Here is a 17,516-nt window from a genome sequence, read left to right as displayed (position 1 = left end):
CCTCAAACCAAAGACCCTTCACTACTGGAGTCTAAGATATTATACTCGTGGCTGAATAATATGATAGTGTGATTTTGTAGCAAAATACAGCGTTAGAATATTGGGTAATTGTTAACACGTTGTTTTGCTGGAGCAAATGAAATGTAGCTCTTATTTAGTTTAACATTACACTTCCAAAGTATTAATCTGGAGTTTTTGGTGGGTTTTTTTGTTTTCTTCCCCCCTCTCCAGGCTGCTTCTAAAAATAGCAGGACAAATAAGCCTTCTACTCCTACCACTGCTCCTCGGAAAAAGAAAGACACAAAGATATTTAGAAATGTGGACAGCAATCTTGCTAATCTTATCCTAAATGAAGTTGTTGATAGGTAAGTAGGAAGAATAGTAGGCTTTTCAATCCAGTAAATCAGTTTTGCATTCAGTACAGTCCTGGTTCACTTGGAATGAAATTAGTACTTCTACTTTGGGTTTTTTTGAGAATTTTTTGGATGAGGTTTTTTATAATTACTTTGGGAAAAGGATGTTTTAAAATACTTAACAATATAAGTTGTAGATTTTCTCAGAAGGGTTTTGTATAAATAGTCAAATGCATGAAATTAGTCAGCTGCAGTAGAAAAAGAGTATCTCATTGTTAGACTAATTAGTATTCCATTTCTTTGTTAGTGGGCCAGCTGTCAAGTTTGATGATATTGCAGGACAGGAGCTGGCTAAACAAGCTTTGCAAGAAATTGTTATCCTTCCTTCACTTAGACCTGAGGTAAGTAACAGAGTATTGTTATCAATCTGTAACAGGTTCAAAGAAATGTACTGTGCTTACACATTAAATGATGATTCTTGAGTCCTGTTTTCACTGATTATGATTTCTACAGGTAGCTGTGGGGTCCTAGCCATCTTGGAAAATAAGAATATAGGATTTATGTGTTAAAATACTACCATGTAATTCCTTGTCTTCTTAGGTTAATCAATGTTGCAGAAAGTGACTGGACCAAGAAAAAAAAAAGAAACCCCCAAAAAACCCAAGCCCAAATCAAATCAGCAAATCACAAACCCCTATAAAAACCAAGCAAAAACCCCCAACCCCATAAAACAAACGAACAACAGAAGCAAACAAAATTTCTCACTATTTGTCAGGCTGACTGTTCCAGATAGCTGTAGCTGTGTGTCCAACCCTGTATGGCCATGTAAAGGACAAAGCTCACAACTGGAAGGGTGACATGGGAGAGATTTGTATAGGTAAATTAGGTCATGACACTATCTGATTGGAAAAGTGTTATTGTTATTGTTGTCAGCCTCTCTGTGAGGATTTTGATTACACACTGAATAGTTTATTCACAGATGGAGAGGTTGAAAAGAAGTGTACTGAACAAATACATTGAGATATGTAACATTTGAGGGCAGATTTCTTCTTTACTTGGCTGGATGTAAGTTGATAATTTAGGCTTTTATTTATCATAGATGATACCTCAACTGCTGTGGTTGCCTAGATTCAGGCCTAGTCTACATACTAATGGAATTTTCATATTAAATTGGTCATCTTATAAAGCTGAACTTACTAAAGCTGCAGTACTTTGGAGAAAGTTGTGTGCAATGGTTTGTTGCAGTGTTCTCATGAGATCCCACCTGAAGTGCTGTGTCCAGTTCTGGGGTCCCAGCATAGGGAGGGCATGGACCTACTGGAGCAAGTCTAGAGGAGGAACACCTAGATAGATGATCAGAGGGCTGGAGCACCTCTCCTGTAAGGAAAGACTGAGAATTGGGGTTGTTAAGCTTGGAGAAGAGAGGGCTCCAGGCTGACCTTATTACATTATTTCAGTATCTGAAAGAGACCTAAAAGGAAGCTGGTGAGGAATTGTTTGCAAGGGCAGGTAGTGACAGCAAAGGGAAAATGGCTTTGAACTGAGAGAAGATTTAGATTTGAATATTAGGAAGAAAATACTCACAGTGAGGATGATGAGACACTAGAACAGGTTGCCCACAGAAGTTGTGGATACCCTCTCCTGATGTTTTCCAAAGTCAGATTGGAAGGGGCTTTGAGCAGTGTGGTGTAGTGGGAAATGTATCTGTGACAGGGAAGTTGAAAGCAGATGATCTTCAAAGTTCCTTACAACCCAGCCCTACTTTATGATTCTGTGCTTATTGAAGAAAAATAGCTGTTTGTACTTTTTGTTTGCTTGTGGGTCTCATTTGTTACATGGACAGGTGACTGGAGGTGCTCTGTGGTTTTTCCCCTTAATGCAACTATTAGTTTTGAAGCAGCATAGGGAAGAAACCCTAAACCTGGCATAGCATCACAGAAATAGGAACTGTAAGGAGACCAAAACTTTGGCAACAAATGTGTGTGCTCAGATGTTGTTACGCAGAAGGAAGATGTCATTACAGCATCTCTGTTACTACAGTGCAATAGTAGGTCAAATGTGTTGTTCAGTGACACCAGTACTGTGAGCTGGCTGGGAAGGACTTGGAGATGGGCAGCTTGGGGTAGCTTTTCCAGTAACATGGTATCTTCAATAAGATTGTCTCATACTACTGTAGCTAGCAATGGGCCTGACCTTGATGTAGGTTGAGATTTAATAAGAACAGAGAATTCCATGAATTTTTAACCTTTCCTTAAGAGTGTTGGTTTTATTCCTTGCATATGAAGATAGTAGATGTGGCAGCTATAGGGGGGATACTTAGTAAATTTACACTAGTTCAGTTTTTAATGAGTTTTGAACTCAAATTCATATTTAACAAGCCAATGGTATTTCTGTAGGAGAGCAAAAGTTGAGGTACCTAAGCAGGAAAGATTGACTGCAACCATTTCAGTGGTAAGATGCTAATGAAATGGTAACAGTTCAGACCATGTTCAGTATAATTAGTCTGTAAACAAGAACTTGAAAAGCTTTGTATATCTCAGTAATAAATAGCAGTGCAGCTGAACTGTAGGTGATGATCAAAGTGAGGAAGAATTACAGATTTGATCTGGGCTGTGTGAAAATGGTGGAACTCCCCAAGAATTATTTCAAACAAAAGAAGTCAGACAAAAAATGCACATGGTGGTATGCAGCATGGAGAGCAGAAACACTGGAGTGTTCATTCAGTGAATAGCTGGGTAACTACTCTTAGGGATCAGAGTCAAGCACAAACAAAATGCTGTGGATGATGAAATAATAGAGAAAACACGTGTTGGTCAGTCATGACAGAAATACAACACTGGTAATGGAGCTATTTATTGTCATGGATATTGTGGAAAGAAGTGCCTGCCAACACGTGTGCTGTTTACACATGGGATGTATGTGAGATACCCTCCTATTGCTTTTGCTTGTTTATTGGAATTACTGGAAGCTGGAAGGGAGGGGTGAGTGTGAGACCAAAAGAGAAACTCTGAAACTTTTGAGGGAGGGGGTAAAGACAAGGTGCAAGAGAAAACAGGCAAGAGTAATAACTAAAAGTCATGTATTCTGTGAAAATTTGTAGACTTGGTTGCTGTGATGCTTCACATGGTGGGGGCAATTTTATAGAGTAGAAAAGATGAATCTAGTGCAAAGTGAGAGAGAGATGACCATCAGTAGCATGGAGAGAGTAGGTGGTTGTTAAGTAATATTTTAAGTCATTTCATTGACAGCTTATCTTCTCAAGTTTCATTTAATAAGGAAAGATGAAAGAGTTCTTCCATATGGAGTTAGTAAGAAGACTACTTTAGCTTTTCTACTGTACACCTGCATTACTCCATTTTTAACTGGAATTGATGCTTTAAACTTGATAGGCTAGTCTGTCTTGTGGAAAGTGTTTTAAACTGCTTTCACAGTGCATCCAGGCACAGAACAATTAGAACATCATTTAGCTGCTGTGTGGGAAACAATAGTGGTGTGCATTAGGTCAAGTTACTAACAGAGTGTAGTTCTCTCAAAGCCTGTACTGTTGTAGCACTCACTGCTACTGTTATTATCAGTGCTAGCCAGTGTCCTCAGTCTTAAACCATTCTCTTAGAAAGGTAAAGCAACATTTTATTCAGGTCTTTGATGATAATTTGGGATGATGTTCTTTTCAGTTATTTACAGGTCTGAGAGCTCCTGCACGTGGCTTATTGCTATTTGGCCCACCAGGAAATGGGAAGACAATGTTGGTGAGAAAATTACTTCATGCATAAGTTGATGGGCTTAAAATGTAATCACAAGGGGTGGTTTTCAATTTGGGGCTTGGATTAGTAAACTGTGCATTCTTACAGAATATGTATTATGGTGTCATTTTATATATAAAAATTGTTCTTAACCTTGGATTTTATGGAGGGAATTGCTAAACTGTTCTATCTTTAATTATTTTCTTTATGACAAGTAGTATTTTAAAAGTTAAACCAGCAAGTCCAGGTTTCATTTTCAGAGGGACCAAAAGGAAGTGGATTAGTTGTTTTGTACAGCAGTGATTAACCAGAAATTTTCTGCTCTCCACTGAAACGTACATTTTGGAAATGGGGAGGGAGCACAGTAGCAAAAGCAGGGATTGTCTCAGTGGCACACTGGTGTGCAGAGTGTAAGGGCTGTGGAGCTGCCTAGCCACAGCATTTCTCTCAGCCTGCTGTGCTAGGTCTGGGGAGCTGGAGGCAGGCAGCATTGAGTGTCCCCATGCAGCTGAGCTGGGCACATCAGCCTGGTCACATGGGGTGGCTGCAGCTGCATCCTCTCTGCTGACATTGGAGCTGGAGCTGCTCTGAAGTGCAGAGAGGGAATGTAGAGCAGCTCATGTAAGCTCATCTGTTCTGTTTGACATGCTGGAATATAATTGCTAATCACTAAAATTAGGCTCTATAAGCAGGGAATCATAATTTCTTGAATATGGTGAAACTGTTAAGGAAGAGGGTAGTCTGAATGAGCATTCCAACTGATTATTTGCCCTAGCTTTCCTCTAAAAGCAGCTTTTGCATAGAAAAAGGAGGGGGAAAAACACCATCATTTTTTATGTCATTCGATCCAAATCCATTTTGATGCCTTAAACTACTTCCCTAAATTAGTTAAAACCAGCTTAGATATCTATTCAGGGTAAATTGAAAGGAAATGGAGACTTTTACTCTTCTGAAAGCAAGTTGTAGTTGGCTGTGAAGCTAATGGGATTAGAGGAGTCTATGGGGATCTGGAAATTTCTCTGTTGATTTGACTGCATAGCCATTCTCATTTGTAAGTGGCCTGGACAGAAGTTGTCTGTACCATTTACAAGGTGCTCCCTTTGAAGAAATAGGGGTTTTCAAAACTGTCCATCAGGACATGAGTGGTCACTACAGATGAAGAGAACTATCTTCTTTATGATAGTTTTTAAAAGTACTTTTGTTTATCCCCTTTCCTAGGCCAAAGCAGTGGCTGCAGAATCAAATGCTACTTTTTTTAACATCAGCGCAGCAAGCCTGACTTCAAAATATGTAAGTAGTGACTGTAAATTACACTGATTTGAAAACACCCCTGCTTTAATTGGGGCTTAAGAAAGCCAGAGACTTCTGATGAGTACTTAGTGTTTGCCTATAATGAGCATAGTTTTTAAGAAGAGACTTGTGAAGTTAAAAATTTTTGTTTTGTGCTTGTGATAAATCAATGTCAAAGGTTTTTCCAGCTCAGCAATGGCACTGGCAGTAATGCAGACACAGGTGATTGTGGGTTTTCAATCTTTAAAAAGTAAATTAGTTGGGTCCCATCTCTCTTTCACTCTGGTAATTTAGGCACCAAAATCTCTTGACAGTTAACTCAGTTGTGATCATAGGAGAAGTAGTAGTGGTTTTTTTAAGATAAACAATACTGTATGTATGGAACCAGTGATAATCTGAATATATATGTATAAATGGACTGAGTGTGTTTGGTTACCAGCAAGATTTTCTGTAGGTCCTTCTGTTAGCTGTCTTGTACTAAAAAATTTAAATCTCCTACAAAACCAGTTTATTATTTTAGGTGGGTGAAGGAGAGAAACTGGTGCGTGCTCTATTTGCAGTAGCCAGAGAACTTCAACCTTCTATAATTTTTATTGGTAAGACCTTAGATATTAACTTTTATTTGCTTTCTTAAATAATCTTACTTACTAAGGGTTAGTAAGTAATTAACTATTGGAATAGTTGGGTACTCTCAGGACAACTGTCTCAGGTATTACCTGCTGACCAGTCAGTAGTTCATATAAAGCATGTCAGATTACTGTTATATTATTTAGTTGGTGGTAATAGTGGGAAGAGATGCTCTCAAAAAGAAAAATACTGTGCTGCCTTTATGGAGTAAGTCCATTAAAATTCAAATATGAAAATATGTTTTTCTTGTCCTGAGTAGCAGTTTATCATCAGAAAGATTTTTTTTTAATTTCCCCCCCCCCGCCCCCCATCTGTGCTTGACATTACCTATTCAAAGGCCAGCACATCACACAAGTTGTTTAACTTTCCTAAGATTTGTCACTCTCCTAAAGAATAAAGATCTGGTCTTTCTTAATGGAGCCCTATATTAGCAAAGGAGCTTAGGCAAATGCAAAGATTTTGATGTATGCTTAATGAAGATGTATTTCTTTGTTTTTTAGATGAAGTTGATAGCCTTTTGTGTGAAAGAAGAGAAGGTGAACATGATGCTAGCAGGCGTCTAAAAACAGAATTTTTAATAGAATTTGATGGTGTAAGTATTTAGTCTTGTTATTGTTTGATTTAGCTAAACTGGCTAATGTAGTGGGTGCCAGTACAACCTATAGGTGAATTACAAAGTGTTTGGCTGCTGGGGCTTAGCACAGCCTCCCTCCCATCTCACCATAATTGGCAAACAGCCTTTTTTGGTTGGTCTTAATTGTCTGCCTGCTTACTGGGGTGTCTGGAAGATACAGTCTGGACTGAAAAGTGGTGATCTGGAGATGAGCTGTAATAATGTGCTGGAAGATTATGGACAGAGAAGCAAGGATAACAGATGGCAGTAGTAAAGGAGCTGTGAGGACAACTGTTCTTACAGAGCAAGAGGGACGTTTGAGGGTCACAGAGAGTTGCATCCATGTTTGCAATTATATAGCTTGATGAGTCACTTCTCTTTATTCTGGCAAAGCAAAACAAGAATAAATGGCTTTTAAATACTTTTTGGTTTGAAAGGAATATATGTCACAAGCATGCACTGTCAAGGGGTGGGACTTGAGGGATGAGGATTTCAAAGAGGCTAGTTCAGATTACATATATATATATATATCAAGGTACTCCATGTATACACAACTCTGATACATCTCAGTACACCTTTTATTGAACTATAACTGTTTTCTTGGCATCATGAGCTGGGGAAGACAGAATCCAGTAAGAAGTATTTAACAGCATGAATACATACTCAGGAAGAGGAACTGAATTTCACAGTGGAACACACACACACAAATGAGTATCAGAATATTTTTCTGTCACAGCACTATTCTTTAATTGAATAATTTTAGTTTTTGTTCCATTAGCACAATGGAATATTGCTGCAGTGGTGAAGCAATGGTAATGAGGTACAGGAGGAGCAGATAAGAACATGGAGGGACAGCAAGGTCAGGAAAAACTCCAAAATGGATGAATCAGGACAAATAATGCAATGTAACTGTGATATGCAGAAATTATTGCACACACATGCAGAGTTTACTGTTAAAATTAAAAGGGAAAAATAAGCATAATGTGAAGTTTGCTGACTTAATATTTAAGGTGTAGCTATGTCATACAGCATTTTTGAGGAACCTTTTAACATGGTATGGTAGCAGTGAACCTACATCTATGAAGCATTGAACACTTAAGTGAATAATAATGTCTTGGATAGCCCAATGTTTCTCTGAAGTTTGGAGCTCTAAGTCTCCATATTCTTGGGTATAAAATGAGTGAAATGGGAAGGAAATTGTTCTTTCTGCTGTTTTGATTAATTTATAGCCTGTTTTGGTTACTGGATTCATGTGAGGCCTATGTTAGATGGATCTCTGCTCTGATTTTGTGGTTCTCACTATACTTTAGTTTAAAGTTTTGATTCTCACTCTGTAGGCTTTAAAACAGTGTTTGGTGTTAAAACCCCAGAACAGCAGAAAGTCTCTGGCTTTTTCAACATAAGTATCTCCTGGTGACTAAACTTATGAGTGCCTTTTATAGTTTATATTCTCTTTTTTTTCTAGAAAGATTTCTTTTTTTCCTATATTTTCCTGGTTTGACTTTACATTTCTGTGAGGAATATTTTAAACCTACTTTGATGGAAAAAAACCCCAAAACATACATGTATTAAGATCTTGTCAGTGTGCTGAATACATGTCAAGTTTCTAACTGGTTTTGTTGTATTTCTGCTTAATTGAAATGTAGACTATGTAAACTGAAAGCTGTCTTGCCTTCCTACATTATATAGGTGCAGTCTTCTGGAGAGGACAGAATACTTGTGATGGGAGCAACAAACAGGCCTCAGGAGCTTGATGATGCTGTTCTCAGGTATCAAAACATCTCTTTTTCTGAGTAGGATGATACTCATTATGAAGAACAGGTTTTGCCTAGTGTCCTGGTGCCAAGTTTTGTAATAAGTAAAAGCTGTTCAGCAGGGCTAAATTATTTAACTTCTCAAAGAAGAGCTTTAATTTTTTTCTTTTGAGATGCATTGCACAATCATGATGGGCTTGGAATTGTCTGAAGCAGTAATACTTGTTGAGATCAAGTCAGTGTTTTTTAAATTTCTTGAATTTAATATTTTTCTTTATTTTTTATTTGGATCTTAAATGGCAGAATAAAGGAGAAAATTTGATCAGTGTTGCATATTGACCAGAAATCCAGCATTTCTTCTCTGTAAATATTTTCTTCTGACATCCCATGCAATTACAGATCTTGCTGTAGATTTACTTTAGGACTTTTTTGTTAAAAGTACTCATACTTTATTCTCTTTTCATTCTTGATTCAGGAAAATAGATATGTCAGCACTGCCTGAAGAAATTATTCCAAATACATTTTTTTGTGTAAAAATTAAGAGATGCTTCATTTCACTGCTGGTAGTCAGTGGTATTTCTACCTTTAGAGTGTTTCCCCTCTGGGAGGAGTCTTACAAGTTCAAATAAGAGGAAGGTGACACCAGTGACTTGTACATATTTTTTGTTTGGTTGTTGGTGGTTTTTTTTCAAAAGCTCCAGTTCTACTTCATAGAATTTGATGATGGAAGTGAAGTTTTGTCACTTAGCCTAACCAAATGTTAGATTTGTATGTGCTGAATAGTTAGAGAATGGTGTGAACTATGTATATATGTTTGGGTTTTTTTCAGACGATTCACCAAACGGGTATATGTGTCTTTACCAAACGAGGAAGTAAGTGTTGTTTTTCACTCATATTTTTAAGACACAGGCAGTTCTTAACTTGCACTTATGGATGATTACAATTCCATGACCCAACCTCTGGCTCACCTTGATCATATACAATGTGCATTAATTCTGGGAACTATTTTAAGTTCTTGCCTGTTTTTTCATTCATACTAGTAGCAAACTTGGTGATAGCTGCTCAGTTTTTCTGTGAGGTTTTGCTAACACGCTGGCAGACATAGGCAGGTCTGAAGTTGGACTTACAGGAGCATGTTTGTTTGGCTGAAGGAGAGTGTTTTATTGTAAAAGATAAAAGTAATTTTCCTAATGTTTTTCAGTTCAATACGAGATGAGGACTTTTGATGAAGATTCTAATGACTTACTTTTGATACTTACTTCTAATAATTAGGGTCTTGATCTTATTTTTACACAGTCCTTATCTCTGCTTCTGAAGAGATGATACTGTACAGTCTAATTGCACAAGCACTATAGGCAAGTTTAAACTGGTGAAGCACAAAAGCAAAACTGACAAAAGTGTAGTTCTGATCTTGCAACACAATTTTAAGTGTTCCGTGAAAACGAGTTTTACATCTGATAATTTTATCTTCTTTTCAGACAAGATTGATTTTGCTAAAAAATCTTCTAAGCAAGCAAGGAAGTCCATTAACCCAAAAAGAGTTGGCTCAACTAGCTAGGTAAGTATTTTGTAACCATACTAAATAAATATGTTCCTCTATTGCATTCATTCAGACTGTTTAATTCATTCAAAATATAACTAATGTAAATCATCCAAGAGTGACAACATGAATTATGTGCATTTGGGGAAGATGGTTCCCTGTCAGACTGTATGAAAATGTTTATATGTATACATATGCAGGATACACCCAGTCAGGTTTCTGTTGTTGAAACATGCCCATCAGCTCTTTCCTTTGAGGAGGAGGGAGGAGGATGCTTCTTTCCACCCTCTCCCCCAAGGAGTCCAGCTCTCCTCCCTGATGCAAAAAGATAGCACCAGTTTTGCACTTGGCATTCATTTCAAATAAAAGGCAAGTTCTCTTTCCTGGTGCCTCACTAGGCTTGTTGAACATACTACCAACATAGCAGAGGAAGCACTGGTTCTTTTCACTTTCCAATTTAATTGGGAAAATGTGGGTTAATTTTTCCTTCCTGTAATGAATCTGAGTTGTTTTATGTTTTTCATCATTGACACATACTGCTGTTAGTCACCTAAATCTAGTAATGGGTGTGAAGGAGGTTAGACTAAAAAGCAGGTAGGGCAGGAAGGAGTGAAAACACACCATGAGATAGCAAAGATAGATAGATGGATATACTTCAGTCTGTTTCTCTTTGTGGTAATACAGGGGTTAGTACATTCCTGGATGTAGCATTTCTCAGCCTCTTAGTAATGTTGCAGAAGTTGATATGTAATCAAACAGAATATATTCCCTCTGTGCTTGAAGGTTGTTAGCTCAGGCCACATGCAGGCTGCAGTAGTAGCTAACTGCAGGAAAAACAGAGTCCTGTATTCTAACTGCAAATGTAAGAGCCAAATTACAAATGCAACTTGACTACACCTTTTTTACAGGATGTAGAGAAAATGTGAAAGTTGAGCATCCTGCCTGCCTCTTTTTCCATGTTTATTTGTTTTGAGAGAAGTCATTAACCTCCATTCTGGTTCTGTGTGCCTTTGTTCCTCTGCAACTTCTATAAACTGTAACAGACTTCATGATCTCCAGAAGACTAAGCTCTTGTTACTGCAGCCAGCTACTGCTCTATAAGAGTGGTATTTTCATTTTTAAACTTTCTTTTAGGTAACCTGTACTACTCATTTTCACTTATGTTGACATTTTGGCTTCCTGTTGTAGTGGAGGCCTTTATTCTCTAAAGTATTTAATTGGTTAACTTGGTCTAATTCTGGAACAGCTTCCACAGAGTTTGGCTCCTTGGTTTGACTTTTTTTTTACTCCCTACTGTGTAGTTCTGAGGATTTGGATGATCTGCCAGGTTTATAAAACAAACCAACCAACCCTAGTGGGTAGCAGAATTTACCTTCCTTTCAGTTCACTTGCTATCATATTAAACACATGGTATTGGTTTCTCTCATTTTACTAATTGGATTGAAAAAGCACAGGACAGTTGAGGTTTTGGTTTTATGGTAATTGACAAATAGTGATAAACTACTGGTACAGAATTCTCCTAATAAAAATAGTAAATGTGCTTGGGATCAGTTTTCATCCACAAATCCTAGTTGCTACCTTTTTTTTTTTTTTTCTAGAATGTTATTTGGAACTTGAATATATGTACTTCAGATTTAATCTGTGAGAGATCACTTATAGTGAAATATAGATCACTTGTAGTGAATGCACTTCTGATTTATTAAACTTGCAAAATAACATCAAAGTAATACTTCTCCTGATTAAGTAACATTTTGATTATCTGCAATTAAATTGATGTGGTTGGAAGCAGGTTTTTTGGTTTTTTCCTTCCTCCTTGACCCTACTTTTTCCTTTGACAAAGAATGACAGATGGATACTCTGGAAGTGACCTAACTGCATTAGCAAAGGATGCAGCCCTAGGCCCCATTCGAGGTAAGCTGCAGAGATTTTTATTGAGGTTTTGATGTTGGAGATACATTTCAGAGGTTTGAGAATTATAAAAATGTAAGAAAATGTAACTTTTTACATTGGATTTTAGTCTGTTCCTCATAATAGCATCTTTATAAGATTTACTTACACAAAACCCTTCAGCATCTCACCATATGAAACAGAAAATTTTTGTGTCATATGAGAAAAGCAGTGTGAAGTGTTTCTCACTGAATTGTAGGGTTTTTAAGTAGTGTCTTTCTGAGGCTGTCGTCAGTTCTGTTGTAGCTAAATTATTACTTGAATAGCAATTGCTGATTGCATTACTTGTATTTATAAATGGGTCAAATCTCTTCAAATCTCTTCAAGTCTAAGGGAAGGAAAACTGAAACAAAGAAATTTTGGGGGGGTTTTTTAGATACAGTTTGAATGGCATAGCTTTTTATATCTTTAATTCTTAGTGTTGAATTATGATCCAGATGACAGCTGTTAATGAACTAGAGTTATCTGACATGTCCAACTAGAAAAAACCCACAGTTTTAATGTGAATACTTTTTTCCAACACCTCTCTTTGTTCTGTTTAACTAGCTAGTTATGCATCCAGTAGCCACATCCAAGGGAACCGATCTTGTTTAGTGGAAATCAGTAGTAGGATTTTTGTGTAGAAAAGATTGTGAAGATTTGGTGTTGGTTTTCTGTTTGTAGACATATTAAGACTACTTGACAGAAAGGTACTAAAAGCAGGCAGAGCAGAAGTGTTCTGTAATACTGGCCTATTATGCATAAATAAAAAGTGTTGCAACTCTCTTAAATTATTTATGGGGTGGAGAGGTCTGTTCCTGTATTCTGGGTGTGTTTATTATTTTTTTAAATCCTGTAGCATGCATTTTTGCCAGTTTACTCCCTCTCCTGAAAGCAGATGTTGGAATGTAATGTTTTTTACCACTTTGTTTCAGCTGCTGAATTTATTAAGCACATCTTTAACAATCCTGCATAGTAACTGGGAAACAGAACTGGATTAAATGGCTCTCATAAGAGACATCATGTCTCCCAAGAATTTGAATATATTTACTTAGAGTGGTGGAATTAATTATGTATGCATTTAGGTATGCAGGCTTTATTTTGCTGACAACTCACTTCACACACAAGTCCTTTTCAAGAAAGGACCGTGTAATATTGTGCAACACATTTTTCACTTGCTCCTGTATTCCATATAAAATAATATATTTTTGAAAATGTTTTGTGATACCATCCTTGCCAATCCTGTCTATGTTCTTTTTCTTGTACCCTGGTAGCAAAATGTTTTCTGTTACATGTTGATACCATGAGAGCATTGCAAGTAAAAAGAATAAATTGGTGAATGATACAAGAATGTTTAGATCCCACGAGTGCAACATAGGGCAAGAAGCACTTTGATGTGCCCTGCCTGATTTTATTTCAGTGTTCTTCATTGACTGTATCTTCTGTCTCCTGAAGTTCAGTAGGGAGGTTGTGGATACCATGAATAATAAGGGGGAAGGTAGCTTGTTGGCTAGTGTGCTGTTTTCTGTACTTTAGGAAGAGGGAATAATTCTGCTACCACTCTGCTGCATCTGCAGTAACTGAGTGTGGGAGCAGCCTGGTTGTGGAGCTGGGGAGGAAGGAGACAAAAACACCATGTAGCTTTCTGTGCAGGAGACTGTGTTGAGGCTGAAAGGTAGAATTTTTAGCTGCAGAGGTTTTTTTTTCGAAATAGAAGTGCTTTTAACATGTTTTAGTTGTCAGAAGTGATACAGATTTTCTTATTAAATTCACCCATCTATCTTTATTTTTACAGAATTAAAACCAGAACAGGTGAAGAACATGTCTGCCAGTGAGGTAAGCTGTTCTAGCAGCTGTATTTTCCCCTTTGAATAGAATGTTTTCTCCCTAGAAACTTTTAAGGCCCCTTTTTTCTGTGTAGTATCATACAAAATAGGAAAAATTTTGGGGGTATTATCCTTTTCAATTACTTCCTCATTAAAGAAAATTCTTAATGGGTATTTTGTTGGCTTTCAGGCTGCAGAACACCTCTTTTTCTGTTAGTAAATCTGTTGTTCTTCATTTCAGCTGACTGTCCTGTCTTTTTCTTCACACTGAACTGCAGTATTTGTTACCTAGCTGATGACGGCAGAGGCCTGGCTTTTATTTTCTCACAGTGTTGCTTCCCAATAACATTGCCAGAAGTGTTATGTGAAATTATTTCTAGTACCTCCACCCCATCTTTACATATAGGGAGAACCTAAAACAAATTTGTGCATATATATGTATAATAGTTGCATTCATTCACATGGACCATGATAACTAAAAAGATTAAGCTCCTGACAACAAACTGCAGCTGTACACATAAATAAAAGGAAGCAATTGGTCATGTCTACAAAAGTTTCTGTTCAGGTGTGTGTGCAAGCCATGGTTACATAGGGGGAAATGAAGCAAAACTTAATTTCTCAGTTGCTTTTTGTGTTTAGCCTGAGGTCATGGCTAAAGCTGTAAGCTGGAAGGATTTGTTGCTGGAGGAGAACAGCATCTGTGTTATTTTCTTGTGATGTCCTCATATGCATCAGCTCACACCACCTACTGAATCAGGAAGTAACAACCCAGTCTAATGAGCTCTTAAGTAATAAGGCAGATTTTTATATTAGCAAGTGTTAGTTTATTAAAAATGGTACATATTGGTAGTCTTGAATTACCAGACTCCTGCATCAGGTTATAGAATAACAGAATACCCTGGTTTGGAAGGGACTTGAAAGATCACCTGGTCCATCCATTTGTGGGAAAGAGAACTTAGATGAGATTATTTAGCACCCTGCCCAGTCATATCTTCAAAACCTCCAACAATGGAGACTGCCACATTCTCGAGGGGTTGTTGCAGTGAATGACTGCTCTCACTGTAAAAAAAAAATTTGTTCTGACATCAAGGTGCAGCACACATAGAATGTGTTTTGATAAAAGTGAATCCTCAAGTACTTCCTGAATATTAACCGAAGCGCACAAACCACCTGTGACCCTGATGTCTTTGATTTTCTGTTTAGATGAGAAATATCAAACTGTCAGATTTCACAGAATCACTGAAGAAGATCAAGCGCAGTTTGAGCCCTCAGACCCTGGAAGCGTACATCCGCTGGAACAAAGACTTTGGAGATACCACAGTGTGAGACACTACTGGAACTGAAACAGAGCTGCCTGGGGAGCAGATGGTGCAGACGACTGGGAAGCAGCCAGAGTTTACAGGACTTCACAGATATTTAAGTATCTGCATTAAAACTTGAGATTAAGAGAAAACTGTACAGTGTGAAATGTGTTCATTAAAGCCTCCTTGCCATTTAGTGAGGATTTACACACTCTAAGAAAGAGCACAACAGGACTTGAGATAAGATTCCTAGCAATCCGATTCTGGTTTGAACATTAATATATGTATATTGTTTCTGCTACAAGGCCCTGATGATATTGATCATTGGAGGACCTTTCCCTATGTTGTGTGTGTGGGTTTTTTTGTTTTTAATTTTGCCATGACATTGGTGAACAATGAACTTGGAACAATGATGTTCAGTTGGAGGTTTGTAAACTTCAGTTCATTTTTTTGACTTTTTTATCCGTAATGTGCCAAATAAAACAATTTCCCTGTGCAGAGTGGATGAACAGCATTGGGGAACTAAGATTATTAAAATGTTAAAAGTAGCTGGTCTGTTATTATTTGTCTTTTTGCTTTGTTGTAATTTGACTGAATTGTTCACAGGACAGGATTAAAGAAGACCTTTGATAGCAGAACAGCAAAAATCCCCAACCTTGTAAAACCAATTCAAACTGCCTTTTAAAAGAAAAATTACTAAATAAAAGAATAGACTGAGATATTCATTTACTGGCAGTATTTTCTCTTAATGCATTTTGTAACGCTTTCATTGGTAGAATGTTAGCTTATGCTTACAGTGTACAACTTGAGCCCAGCTGATGTTTGAGAGAGTAAGTGATGCTAATTGTTGAGTCTCAGAAATGATGTGTTTTTACTCTGTATTTTGGTCTGTTTATGATAATTGAAAGTAAAATTTCCATTGTGATAATTTTTTTAATCTCTACATGTAAGCATTAAAATACAAGGCTACATGTTTAATACATGGCACACATTAATGTTTTTATAGCTTTCATATGTTTTGGTTTATATATTAAAGTATGAAGCACTCAACTGATCTGCTTTTTTAAAAAGAAACTGCATCTTTGTACAAATACTTGTTTTTATTACATAAATGACAAGCTATTAAAAAAAAACAAACTCTTAAATGATAGCCTTTAAATACCATAATAAAGGAAAGCATTTTTGCCTTTACTTCTAAAGGCCTAACATCTTGTTTACAAACTCTACACAGATTAGACACAGATGTTTGCAGGGCAGAACACTAGTTCCTTGTTAAAGCAGGTTTGTAGGTTTTTTGTTTTGTTTTTTTTGTTGTTGGTTTGGAAGGTTTTTTTGCACCTCTCCTGACATAGTGATACTGCAAAAATGTTTACTGTTGTTTTAATGAAAATGAGTTGTTAGTGTTGTTTTGCTTTTGGTTTTAACAGAAAATTTGTTTTTAATTTTTTATTTAACTTATTTTTTGGAGCTACTTACCTGAAAGTTGACTATAAGTAATATATGTATATATGAAAAAAAAACAACCCTAGCTGATAGATGCAGTTGTAGGTGTAGTAGTACTCTGAGAGGACTGTGCTCACTGTGTGGTATTGAGTACTAAACAGCAGAAACTCTGTCAAACCTTTGAGATGCACATATGCAATACATTTGGGATTCTTTTTTTTTTTTTTTTTTTTTGTCCAACCAGAGATGCTTTTAACTGATCTTAAGATTAAAAGCAATCAAATAAGAGAAGATTGTGTTCTACTGCTATGCCTTTTGAAATAGTCTAACCAAACCACTTCTAGCCTTCTAAGGATAGGACTCTCTTAAATGTAGATCTTATGTAAATGAAATGTGACTTTGGTTCCCCTGATTCACTTTTCTGGAGAAATGCTAAAAGATTTCAGATTCTTAAATCTCATGTCTTGCTTTGCCTTAGTTCTGCCTTCTGTAGACCATCTCTGTTTTTGGAGATTCCTGGCTGACTTGATCCATATCTGTAATATTCTTTGTAATGTTAAGCATGGATATTATTGTTGTATTAGCATCTGCCAAATAGCTACAGCTAAGAAAGGGCCTTGGTTTTATTCATGAAGCTTTGGTAAACATTCCTTGACATCCTTTGCAAATGAGAACTTTGTAGATAATGCTTCTGGTTTTAAGTGTTCCTGAAATATTGTTATAAAACTCTTTGTTTTGTCCACTTAATTTTGAGGAATATACTGTTTATTTATTTCAAATACATACTCCTTGGCTTGGGAGAGGTACCTGAAATGTTGGGATAGAAGTCCCCATCTCCTAAAGTAGCACCAGTGTGCAGCACAAAGAGTCAGAATCACCAGCTGCTACATAAAAAGAGACCAGCCCTTTCACTAGTTTTACAACCAGTTCAGGTTCAAGAGAATCTGTGTGACTGCTAAAGCTGCTTTTTGGTCTTCTCTTATGCCTCACTGTTTTCTGCTTAGTGGATAAACTACAGCCCTATAAATTAGTGCTGGAAAACAGTAAAAGAGGAAAAACATCAGTTTGCCCCACAGCTGCTGGACTCTTAGCCTGTGGCC

The 17,516-nt window shown here is 37.0% G+C and overlaps 1 protein-coding gene across 4 annotated transcripts in view; it reads left to right on the top strand.

Moving 5' to 3' along the window:
- SPAST (spastin) overlaps positions 1-17,296 on the top strand; it is a 35,482-nt gene extending 18,186 nt beyond the window's left edge. For all 4 annotated transcript variants that reach the window (XM_079327531.1, XM_079327529.1, XM_079327530.1 and 1 more), the window contains 12 exons: positions 232-365; positions 661-754; positions 4,028-4,102; positions 5,315-5,386; positions 5,907-5,982; positions 6,514-6,605; positions 8,316-8,395; positions 9,210-9,252; positions 9,859-9,938; positions 11,761-11,831; positions 13,642-13,682; positions 14,876-17,296. In XM_079327531.1, coding sequence (XP_079183657.1) covers positions 232-365; positions 661-754; positions 4,028-4,102; positions 5,315-5,386; positions 5,907-5,982; positions 6,514-6,605; positions 8,316-8,395; positions 9,210-9,252; positions 9,859-9,938; positions 11,761-11,831; positions 13,642-13,682; positions 14,876-14,998 — 981 coding nt within the window. In that variant the 3' untranslated portion in view covers positions 14,999-17,296. The remainder of the gene's footprint in view (positions 1-231; positions 366-660; positions 755-4,027; positions 4,103-5,314; positions 5,387-5,906; positions 5,983-6,513; positions 6,606-8,315; positions 8,396-9,209; positions 9,253-9,858; positions 9,939-11,760; positions 11,832-13,641; positions 13,683-14,875) is intronic.
- Positions 17,297-17,516: the final 220 nt, after the last annotated feature.

Source organism: Erithacus rubecula (genome assembly GCF_903797595.1).
Source record: "Erithacus rubecula genome assembly, chromosome: 2".
In the NCBI taxonomy this organism is placed as follows: Eukaryota; Metazoa; Chordata; class Aves; order Passeriformes; family Muscicapidae; genus Erithacus; species Erithacus rubecula.
This window is presented reverse-complemented; position numbering and strand designations above follow the sequence as displayed.